At 34.3% G+C, this 13164-nt stretch overlaps 1 protein-coding gene across 1 annotated transcript; it reads right to left on the reverse strand.

Annotated features, from left to right (window-relative positions):
• Positions 1 to 6831: 6831 nt before the first annotated feature.
• On the reverse strand, positions 6832 to 12085 carry LOC131160748 (type I inositol polyphosphate 5-phosphatase 5). Its single transcript, XM_058116629.1, has 10 exons — positions 11990 to 12085; positions 11755 to 11839; positions 11549 to 11623; positions 9705 to 9766; positions 9427 to 9551; positions 8497 to 9073; positions 8202 to 8395; positions 7938 to 8046; positions 7327 to 7475; positions 6832 to 7057 (listed from the first exon to the last, which is right to left on the reverse strand). Exons 1-10 carry the CDS (start codon positions 12083 to 12085, stop codon positions 6832 to 6834), a joined length of 1698 nt encoding a protein of 565 aa, XP_057972612.1.
• Positions 12086 to 13164: the final 1079 nt, after the last annotated feature.

Genomic DNA, 13164 nt, shown 5'->3' on the forward strand with positions numbered 1-13164 from the left:
TTGAATTAGATTGAGGCTTTTGTGCCTCTTTGAAATCCCCTTGTTCTAAAGATCCAACAAATGACACAAAAGACAATAATGGAGAGTCCTTGCAAGTAGAAAAATTTTGTCTAGGGAGATAAAAGATCCACTATTGAGTTTTGCCCTATCATCAAGAGAGAGATTAACCCCATCATCCATTCTTAAGTTCCAACTTCAATACAATAGCATTTTGGTTAACCACCTATGAGAAAATATATATGGGTAGTTGTTTCTTTTGATAGATCACAAGACATCTAACATCATCATCTCAAGTTCTTTCCAATTTCGCTCACCAAAAGATGGGAATGGGGGCTCCTGACTTGTAAACATCTCATTCTCTTACTCCTAGGTTAGTATATCCCTGTGCTGGTTTGTGGGGTTTTAATTGGACTACATTGACTAAGGATGGTACTTTGGTCCAATGTTGTGCTGAGGAGCCTATTTATGGGTATGATTCACTTCTCCCACACTAAAAAACTATTCAACAGAAAAAGGACTTGTAACTTTTGTAAAGGTTCATTTTTTATTTAAAGGATACATAATTAATCTTGAGGACAAGTAGGTTTATACTTGCACAACAATCTTTTTTCTTTGACATAAACAACATTTTTATGGCTTAATTTTGAATTCTTCTGAGGTTTGGACTATGGTCACTTAGTGTTTTCTTCTCTAGCATACAAGGTGTTCTTAACAACATTACACTTTGACAAATTTGGACTTGTTGTAGATGGAATTAATTCTAATCCAACTGCAAATTGCATCAATAGTATGGTGTCGCTTTGTTGGAACCTTGACAAATAAGGCTTGGTCTAACACTAAAAATCATCAAGCACTTGAATTGAAGACAAAAAAAAGTTACTAACCTCAAACCTTTTCCATTATAGAGAGCCATTAATCGTCAAATTTAACAGTTGAGCAAGCCCCTATACTTCCTCTTAAAAATTTTCAAGCTACGATAAAGAGATATAAAAGAGTCAAAGTTCAAACAGAGAGAAGTTAATGACCAAGTGAAGGATCCCAAAGCCAACAATTGGAAAGCAATTAAATACTAAGGAGAGCTATAACTGCCCCCAACCCTAACAACTAAAAATCACTTAAATTATAAATAAAACTACAACTAAAAAAGCAATTATGAACAAGTTGGGAAGTACAACTATTCCCAATGCCAATCTAAAAAGCAATTAAATGCTAAATAGGAACTTCAACCGTACCCAATTCTTTTTGCAATACATATCTAGCTTTTTTCCCTCATATCGCTTGTGTTTGATTCACATAAATTAAGTTCTTTTGTTTTAAAAAATGTTGATTATTAGCTAATTTTTACTAAGCCCTTTGAGCCAACGTAGTTGTGTGGTCCTAAATACCGAGTGATTAAGTCCCCTTGTAAACTAGTTAAAGTTTAGTAGCCCTCTAAGGTGGGAGTATCCCCAAATTTGATCCTATTATATTCCTATGTTTCTTGTATGAATTTATCTCAACTAGATGAAAATCAAACCCCTAATATATTCTTCTTAATTTGGGCCATTATATTAGTGTCGCGATGTCCTAAAGGTGTAACTCTCGAGATAATGAGGTCGAATCTCTTAATTGCCTCGACCGAATGGTGAAATCGAGGTCATGAGTCGAAATATAATCCAATGGAGTCGCCACTAACCTATTTCTAATTCTATGTGAGGTTGGAACATCTATTTGGTATACTACCACTTTGTTGGTCTCTAAGCTATTCTTAGGTCCAAGAAAACAAATAATCAATAGTCTGTGTTACTAGGTCGGATTCGGGAGTATAGTTATGTAAAGAGAAGGCACTAGCACCCCATTACACCCATCCAATGGACGATATCTGTTTAGCCTAGGATTACCTTTGAAATTAATCAATCAAGACTCAAACTCTTCTTTTTTATTTAGTTACCTAGCTATAATATATTGGATAGCACTGCGACAGACAGAAGCTACCCTCACCTCAAGATCCTTGAAGGCTTGCAAAGACACAAACCCTAACAATCCCTATAAGGATTATTTGCTTATTGGGTTTATTCCATATTAAAGGTTTGTTATATATGACCTTTAAAATGTTGGGAAGCCCTTCTAAAGAAAAAACTCCCCCCTCACCCGCCTTTGATTTCTTAAGGGCATGTGAAAACATAACCCCCAAGTTCAGAGGAGAGTTCATTATAAAGATTCATTATATGTAGGGAATCAAGAGATAAAACAAGTATTCGAAGCATGCAAGCTACAAGGCGCTTATGAAAATGCATGTGCAAAGTATGGAAGAAAATTGTGCACTTAAATCAAGGAGTCTAATTGTAACGACCCGAAAATTCTGCTGCTTTAAATTTTTTTTTTTTTTTTTCATATAAAATAAGTCTGCTCTGATACCAAACTATACTGTCTCGATCCCGAAGTGGGGTAACGGGTAAACCTGACCATAAACTAATCCATGAACTAAACAACGGGAACATACATATAAAATCCTAAATGCAATACCAGAGTTCTACAACCATCCATCAACATATAAGTATCTTCTCATACACATATTCACAACTCATAGTGTACAAAACATCACTGTATAAATATCAGAACTCATAGACACTTACCTCCAACAATATTATCTAGAACCTGTCCCAGAGCACTCTAACGTTGATTTCTCATATTTCCTGAAATGTTTAAATTCTTGGGGTGAGACACCTCTTAGTATGAAGGAATATATTATTATCAGTGTGTGGCAATATGAGTTTTAGCCTTCCAAAATATACAACCATTATTTACCTTTTCTTTCACTGTGGAATCATGTAAAACTGTAAACACATATAGACAAATATATTTCAAAATACATACTCTCCTTTCTCATCATACTTTGTATAAGACAATAACTCTGTATAAGTAAATACACATAGATGCATAGAATAACTTCCCTGCATGGATAAACAACAACGTCGTGAATTAACCCTGCATGATTCGGGTTGTGCGGTCCGAAGGTGGGACCTAGCCATGGTTGGCCTAACTAAGTCAACTGTATCTGTATCTGTATCTGTAAATATGAGTATGATTTGCCTACTTAACTGGTCCAAACTCTAGGGGGTAACTCTACACTTTAATGGCACAATCGGTTGTATACCACCAACACTCTATCTGAGAAGTGTGTCTGCGCTGGTATTTGTGAAGCCACGGTACCATGCTTAGCTATTGTCCATCAGGGTTCTAAAACCATATAATGTGATTTCTAAAACAATATAATATCATGATTTCATTCACAACTCAATATAAATTGTCATACTATAAATTTGTATAAAATCACTGAAATACTGTAATTCTGTATAAAATACTATCATACTATAGTTCTATATAGAACGCTATCATTCTGTAATTATGTATCAAATGTTGTATTGTAACTCTATATAGAACGCTGTCATTCTGTAATTTTGTATCAAATGATGTGTTGTAGTTCTATATAGAACGTGTAACTCTATATAAAATATGTACTATAGTCCTTTATAGGACGCTATAAACTATATAAAATCAATACTGTAGTCCTTTATAGGACGTTGTAATACTATATAAAATCTGTATTGTAGTCCTTTATAGGACGCTATAATACTATGTAAAATCTTACCTCTGTCAATATATTTTTACCACAAAAACTGACAAATCTAATTATACATGACTTTCAAACTAAGGCCACACAGATTTAGTGATAACTTTACGATAATAATATTCCACTGAAAATACTAGTATAACCATCTCTAGGATTTTACTCAAACTCAATAACTCAATTTCTTAAACATACATATGTCATTTCCAAAGTTTCAATTCTCACAAATCTGTATACTCAGGAAAACATATATATATATATATTACTCATAAATCATATATTATAATTTAATCAGTAAAATTTCTTAAAGCGCCTAACATAATCTATTCCTCTTACCTATTTCCTAGAAATGTGCCTGCAGGGATCCCAAAATTGTGCTTACGGCGCTCGCACAAACCCTATGTCCATATACCCTAACTCAATCAGTTCAATCCCTGAATATTTACCATTTTAATACTCCTAAACCCATACTCTTCCAATAACTAATTAAACTTGAGAAATATCTTCTTTACCCCAGTTTTGGAGTGGTGTCTCGAAAGCCTAAATAGCGAAGCCGTTTCAGTTAAACTGCGGAGAATCGTCGTTGGGATCCTGAAATGTCGTTTATCCTTCAATTCGAGCTGAAATCGGGCCAAAAATCGAAGAGAGGGAGTACCACAGCCTAGAGAGAGAGAGAGAGAGAGAGAACGATTTATTTTTTCCAAGAAAAAGAACATTGTGGCTATTTATAGATGGCTGTCCCCAGACAAAACCGTCGACAGTTTCCCTTATACCGTTGATGGTTTGGTTTTTAACCAAACTCACTTTCACTGTTTTACCCTTACCTGGTTGCGGTAACTCAAAACCGTCGACGGTTTTCTGAGCTCCACCAAAACCATCGATGGTTTGGCCTTACACCAAACCAATTTCTCCTTTTTCTTAGTTAATACTACTACTACTACTACTACTACTAATTATTATTATTATTATTATTATTATTATTATTATTATTATTATTATTATTATTATTATTATTATTATTATTATTATTATCTGGGTCTCTACAATCTCTCAACTTTTTAAAAATTTCATCCTCGAAATTTGCTATCTATCATTTGTACCACATTTGAGGAAAAACACTGAAATTTTATTAATTACCCTCATTTATGGCGGAGGAATACCATGGTTACATAAATGAATCTGGGAGATTACAACAACCAAATCAAAACTCTCCCAAACCCACTCAAACATAAAAATCATTGCATATAAATCTACAATTAAATACACCTGAACTTACACAAAACATACTCATATATCACTGAATTCTTACATAGACTATTATGTTACCTGTCTAACTCTGAACCCTGCTAAACAAGTGTGGGTACCTCTGGCGCATTTCCTCTTTTAGTTCCCATGAGACTTCCTTGACTGCGTGATTTTGTTAGAGTACTTTTACCAGTGGTATTTTCTTAGTGCATAATTCCTGTTCTTTATGATCTAAGATCTGAACAGGCACTTCATTATACGATAAAGTATCTCCAATCTTCAGTGCCTCATAACTTATTATATGTGATGGATCTGAAACGTATCTTTTCAATATAGACACATAAAATACGTCATGGATTCTGGACAACGTTGGGGGTAACGCTAACTTGTAGGCAACTTGACCAATTCTTTCCAATATTTCAAATGGTCCAATATACCTAGGGCTTAGCTTACCTTTCTTCCCAAATCTCATCACTCCTTTCATTGGTGCAACTTTCAAAAATACGTGATCTCCTACACCAAATTTTAGCGCTCGTTGGCGAGTATCTATATAACTCTTCTGTTGACTTTGAGCGGTTTTAATTCTTTCTTGAACATGGATGCATGTCAAATGGGTAAGCAAACAAAATCTAGTTTTAAGAAAAAGAAATTTATATCTATCACTAAACCACTTGAAATGCTTCACTTGGATTTGTTTGGTCCTAATTTTGTACAAAGTCTTGGTGAAAAATTATATGCTTTTGTCATTGTTGATGACTATTTTAGGTTCACATGAGTGTTATTTCTCTCACAAAAAAATGAATCATGTGAACAATTTACTAAGATTTGTAGGAGAATTCAAAATGAAAAAGGCTATAAGATAACTCATATAAGAAGTGATAGAGGCACTGAATTTAAAAATGAAGGCATAGAAGATTATTGTGACCTAGAGGGTATATCACACAACTTTTCTGCATCTAAGACCCCTCAACTTTTCTTTGTCTCGTCGATGAGGCTCTATGCTCGTTGATAAGAGGTGCCTGGGCTACGACAGTTTTTTGATATTTTGAATTTTTGAACATTGGGTAGTTGGGCAAACGGGGGGGGAACCTCCGAGGAAACTCTATATATGTCATATGGGCATATTTTGAGAGAGTGTGATCATTATTGAAGTATATTGTGTACATTTTGATTTCCTTAGTGAAATTTGTATGTCATTGCTTCCGTGGATGTAAGCTTTGCCAAACCACATAAATCTTTGTGTTGATCTTGTTCAAGTTGTGTGTGTTATTTATTCCGCTGTGCATCTTCAATATACAATCCATATCACAATAGTTAGTGCATGATGATAATTAAGAAAACCAAAACACACTTTAAAATGACTATAATGACTTGTTCAAATCCCCTTTCATGAACCAATTATGAGTTGTTGTATAAATTAATATTGGTTAATAATAGATAAAAAGAATACAAGCATTTGAAATATATAATTAAGACAATAAATAAATGATGATGTTTTGATATGCATACACACACACTCACACATTAGAAAACATGAAAAAACAATCTATTCTAAATTAGTAAAATATAATTTATAATTAGTGTATGATGATAATTAAGATATATATATATATATATATATATATTTGCTATTAGAGTAAAAAAAAAATAGATAGAAGTATTAAAATAATTCAATGACACAAATTAATATTTGATGGGGTAAGAATGGAATTTTCATAGTTTGAGAGTATCAAGTGAAGGAGATATGATATAGTGCAAGGTTTGTTAATGATATTTCTAAAATGATTTACAAATTTAACATTTTCTTTTAAACTATTTTGAACAATCAACTAATTCTTTTGATATTGGCAACTTATCAATGCCCTCAACTCCCTCCAATTATCCTTAAAGAAATATTAATATAGTTGGTAGTAAGCCCTTCTTCTTCCTCTAAAACCCAATTAAGAAAAATTTACAAGATTTGAGGTAGTGACCACTTAGAAGAGGTCATAGAAACTATGCCTTTGTGGTATACTTTCATTATACTGATCACTTCTTGTACTAGCACATAAGTAACCCTTTCGAAACCTTGTTGCTTTGTTCCTCAACTCCACCTCCACTGTGAAAACTGCACACACTGGCCTGTGGTCCGAGAATCTTGACTCCCCTCGAATGTACGATAATTGTTCAATGCCATTCCCACGCCATAATATCCTATCGCACCTATATATAAATCCAAGCTCAAACTATTCATGACTATGAAATACTATATGTGATACTATGTATGTTTGGTACATAAGAATGAAACCAAATGAAATATATTTGATCACTCTACTTTTGTACATGTTTGTTGTATAATTTTTATTTATGTCATACCATCCTATCAAACCAAATATTTAAAAGTATTCACTGAGAGAGAGAGAGAGAGAGAGAGAGAGAGAGAGAGAGAGAGAGAGAGAGAGAGAGAGAGAGAGAGAGAGAGAGAGAGAGACCATGCAGGAGTTCGGCGTTTTTTCTTGGATTTGACAGTTTCTCCGGCATATGAATCTGAATTATGGGTATACTTGTAAGTTGGGGCAAACATAATATGCCCCTCTTTCCACCCTCTAAATACTCTTCCAGCTTCCCTCTCTATATTCAACTGCACATACTCAACAATTTCAAAGATAGATCACAAATTGTTAGGTTACATGGTTCACAAAATACAATTATTCTTAAAAATAAGATGAAATAGAAAATGAGAATGTACAAAAAATTAAATACAAGTGCAATAATTTAGAAAAGAAAAATCACTCATACAAAAGTGAGAATAGTTATTCCTAACTGGAAAGGAATAGACATTCTACTAATGGTAAAATTTGAGAATCATCATTCCTTATATATTTCTTACTACGAATTCACAAAACTCTTTACACAATTATTGTATTGGGTAATAATTAATATAATTTTTTGTAGATCAAGTTTTTTATTACAATTATTTTATTTTTAAAATAGAGATTTTTCGAACAGATATTATCTTAACATCACAAATATAACGTTTGAAATATATATATATATATATATATATATATGTATGCAAACATAAGAGAAAAAGAACAAAAACCTGATCCTTTTCAAGGAGGGAGTCCCAGTCATTATCCTCCAATAGAATTCTTGTTTCCTCATAACTCAAAGCCATCCTATAGTTTAAATCTCCTAGCCAAATTATTCGGCTGCAACGTATAAGACCATACGGTTAACTACATGCATCTGCACACGTATGTGTGTGCGTGTGTATAACCATGAAACATGCATGAAATTGCATGTGAAGTGATTTTAATTAGGTCGATAAAATGGATTATCATTAAATGAAATACAATTAACATACTCATGATCTATAATCCTTTCAGGGATTTGGAGACCTGGGTTCCTGCAGATGTTACGGAACTGTGTGCTCTTCAGGATTTCGGCTACATCGGCATTCCTCTTCAGCTCATCCCCCTCCTTCTCCCCTGAAGCCAGATGGCTGCACACAAAGCAAAAGCTGGTTTGGTGCAATGTCATGCTTATGGATATACAACCCTGCAATGTTAAAACACACCCGATGAGTTGAAATAACTATTTGGAGAGGCTCGAAGAAGATCGTTCGGGACTATAACGCAACGAGATCGAATTAAAATTACCTTGTTTCCCAGGTAACCCATTATTCCCCTCCCTACAGTGGACAATCTGAGATGGCCAATGTGTTCAACTAATTCGTTTCGAGCCCAAACCGAGACGAAGATCCCGACCATTTGCTTGCTTGCTATGAGGCGATAACTCATTTCTTTAGGCGAGGGAGGCGAGGAGGGTACGCCAGCGAGTGCATAGAAGTCATCGAGGCTGCTATCACGTCGGGGCGGAGGAGACACGTACTCCACTTTGTTCAAGTGGTCACTGAGCTTTCTCGTCCTCCGCCGCGGTTCCGAGGCCGGGCCCTCCAGAGGGCAGTTGCAGCTCTTGAGGATCCTAGCATCTGCCCTCAATTTCTTAGTGAGGACTTTGAGAGAAGGCTTTTGGAAGAAGTTGTTGCCCTGGGACTTCAGTTCCTTCGAGCTGTTTGCGATTCTTGAGCCATGGCTCGAATCGGAGGAGCAATAGGAGTCGTCGGCGTGCGGTTTGTTGAGTGCTTGGCTTATGAGGACTAGCCATTTTGCAGCAGGCTCATTGTCTTCAATGACAAGAACATTTCCTGCACTCAAGGGAACAATTTCCTGAAACCTGAGGAGGAATTAAAACAATATCAGACAAAAAGCACCACACTCATGATATTCCATTCCCAGGTAGTTAATTGATATTTAATCAATACATTCAATTAGAGTTAAATCAAATTGGAATATAGTGTAAGAGCTGTTCTGATGGGCATATAGGTAGTGGGCTAGCAACTAGCTAACCCTAATTATAGCCCAAAATGAAACCCTTTTGACCTAGAGATTCCTTAATTCGTAGAATTGATTGAATGCGAACAATTTTACTAATTTCCAATGTCACATTAAGTGTAAAAAGTCTTGTGACAATTTTAATGAATACGGCAAAAAAAAAAAAAAATGAGTAAATAAGTAATTAGCATATACCCAAGGACATATATGTCTGAAGAGCCTTCCACCTGCAAGAAGTCCTCAAGGTTGAGGCCATTGTTGGGAGTCTTTCCTCCTACATTCCATGTTGCAACAAATATCCTGCAGACAATTAAAATAAGCTAAGGAGCTTATCCTCAAAACTTAGGTAAGAGATTTAAGAGGATCTTATACTAGTTTGGGACTGCTCAGAAAGACGATGTAAGACTGGACAAACACCAATACTCTCCCTCAAACCCACGAGAGGAAATGAGGCGGGAAGGAGTTCAGCCAACGGAAGGGCCAAGTAGTCCAAGACCCAGTTCTGATACCAAGTTAGAGAGCTCATCCTCAAAACCTATGTATTAAGAAGAGGGCTAAGATGATCTTATACTGACTTGAACTTGAGAGTGCCCACAGAGGCGATGTGGGACTGGACACACACTAGCAACATGAACCTCATAATTAAAAATCCCCACCGCCCTAGCTCTAGTTCCCTACTAATTCTTCCCTCCCAATAAAATAAAATAAAAAATATCATACCGAAAATCTTGAACTTGGGTCATCGGAGCCATCGACTGTTCAAAGTTGCACAGATTTAGCCCTTCGATTCGCCGGCTGGATTGTCCTTCTGATGATGAAATAGTAGGAGATAAAAAATAATGTCATGGTTCTCATTTTCCATGCCCTAGAAGACTAACATATATACAGTGGTTTTGTTTTCAGGGCTCAGCTGGGTCAAAATCAAACACGGAAAGGCTCAGCTGGGTCAAAATCAAACATGGACATTTGGTTAGCTCATTTTATTAATTAGTTTCTACCTTTTGATTATATTATATTAATCTACGGTCAATAATCAATATACACTTTTGTTAGGTAAACTACCAAGAATTTATATATTATTGTCAACAACCATGAGATAAGGAAGAGATTTATACAGTCCTTGTTGGACAGATACGTGGCTAGTGCCCATCAAAGAAAGATTAAAACTAATCGATACATTGATCACATACGTAATTGTATATTGTAAGATCGCTTTATGATATGATATCATGCTTAAAAAATAAAAATTATATCGTACAAACGATGACACGTTGCACTCAATGCGCAAATATGGAGTAAGCATTAGTGAAATAAGAAGTAATTTGCGTAATCTAAATTACAATATTTTAGATTATAACTATATAGTATGTGTAGTTTGGTTTTGAGCACTTTGTAGTTCTATTATCGGGGCAAACAATCTAAATTTGTATTTTCTAAAGTGTTAGTAATTCTAATTTTCCAAATTCATATATTTTTAAGGAAAGAAGCAACCTATGCATCATCATGTACTATAAGATCATTTTGTGATATGATATCATGCTTAAAATATAAAATTATGTCGTACAAACAAGGACACGTTGTACCAAACACGCCCGCAAATATGGAGCAAGCATGAGGGAAAGAAGAAGTAGTTTACCTAATCTAAATTATAACATTTTATTATAATTGTATAGCGTGTGTAATTTGGTTCTGAACACTTTTTTTTTTTTTCTATTATGCATCGGGTTTCCACGTGTCCATTTTACGGTCCACGTGACTAATCTCGCGCCTCTTGAAACCGACCTCATAACTCCAAAGGGAGGTAAATTTCAGGAATCCAGGGGCGGAAACGAATCCGGGAGAATTTGAACACCTGACCTCATGAGAGGCACTCCCACAGCCCGCACTATCACCTGAACCACACCCTGGGGGTAAACACTCTTTAGTTATATTATTCGGGTAAACAATCTAAATTTGTATTCTCTAAAGTGTTTGTAATACTAATTTTCTAAATTCATTTAATTTAAAGGAAAGAAGTTACTTGCACGAGAGAAAACAATTTCAAATAATTGTAATATTTAACTATTTAAATTTAAATATGTAAATATTCATACTAAAGCATTTTAGTTTAGAGTTTATCACATATAAATATATATAAAATATATGTTTATATATATTTACACACACACACACATATATATATATATAGCCACTACTACAATTATAGAATTTCAGCATTTGAATTATAAAAATCAACGTTCTTATAGGCAATGATCACTCAAAAGTAGATAAAGAAAACAATTTTACCTAAATGAATTTATGAATTCCAATGAATTACCTGAGAAGCTTCTTTTCATGATCGGAGACGTCTCCGAGAAGGCATTCCTCCTTGATGCAATTTTTTCATCCAATTCTGTCAATTATTAATCAAACAAAACAGAGTTATATATATCATTCCATAACTATTACCTCTCTATGAAGCAAAAGTTGAGAGAGAGAGAGAGAGAGAGAGAGAGAGAGAGAGAGAGAGGAATATATATATACCGTCTGTGGAATCGGATGATCCAAAAATGTTATCATCAGAGCCTCTGCCGGTTCGCTTTGAACTGAAAATCTTTGGGATGATGGACTGCGTGGGGTTACGAATTCAAAAACACTCAATTAATTAAAAAGAAAATAATAAATGAATAATCATAAAATACAAATAATAACAAAAATGCATATACGTTAGAGCGCATGATCAGAAACTGAAAAGTGAAGAAATTATTAAAAGAGAAACCTTCTTTTTCTTATCATGCTTGAGATGGTGATCAGAGGTGGCTTTGGTCATTTCAGTGGCCGTGTCGGACTTAGATCGCCGTGCCGGCAACGACATTTATAATCTCATTCATTCATCCCCCGCCACACTCGATCTATCTATCGATCCAGATCAGAAAGAAGATGGATAGAATGCATGCGCTTGATGAATTTCTCTGGTTATGGTTTTTTGTGAATTGTTAATATGATTTTTTTTTTTTTTCAAATTTTGAAACGGGCGTGTGTTGGAGTAGTTTATTCCGTTGGGAAGGATGAGAAAAGGGCGCCATCGCTCTCGGGGATCTTAAAATGGCTAAGGCCACAAACCGTTGGGTTATTCCCTCTTTCTCACTTCTTGTTTTTTATTTTGTCAATATTTATGAATTATGGATAATATTTAGGCCCCGTGAAAATATTATTTATTTTTCATTTTTCGTTTTTTAAAGAAGTATAAAAGTTTGAGGTTATTTTTTAATTTTTCAAGATTTGAATTAAAAATGTAGGGAATAAAGAGTTCGTATAGTTCTGCAAAATAATTTTTTAAACTTTTAGATTTCAAAATAATTATAATAAAAAAGTTATTTTAAATTTTTAAAAATAATTATATACATGTTGCCCCTGCTGGATAAAATTTTTAGTTTCACCATTGCGGATTAGGAGAAAACTCAATACAATTTATATTATATTTTATCATAATTCACACAAATTCAAATTCAATATTCAAACTTAATAAAGTAAGAAATCAAAAATCTAGAAAACAATACAAATTTTACTGATAAAAATTTGAAATTGAGAAGAAAAAAATGAAACATAAAATTATTTCCACGAGCAAACAATTCCAAAACTTTTTACTTCCTTTCATTTTTTGCATACAAATATTATAAAATTGAAAAACAGACGATAACAGTTATTTTATATAACTAAACTGCCCTTAACTTCTCAACCCTGCAAGTGTCGGGGTAGAGCCCGATATACGAAAGTCGGGAATCGTAGCATAACCATTGATTAATCTTAATCATCATTTAATTAGTTAAACTCATTTTGTAAATATATACCATTCATTTTTTTTAATACGAAAATTTCACTAACCTGGGTTAGTTTTTTTCCATTTTGTGGAGGGTGCCTATACATGATTTAAGACTCAAAACACGACCAACC

This window comes from Malania oleifera, chromosome 7, assembly GCF_029873635.1.
Source record: "Malania oleifera isolate guangnan ecotype guangnan chromosome 7, ASM2987363v1, whole genome shotgun sequence".
Lineage (NCBI taxonomy): Eukaryota > Viridiplantae > Streptophyta > Magnoliopsida > Santalales > Ximeniaceae > Malania > Malania oleifera.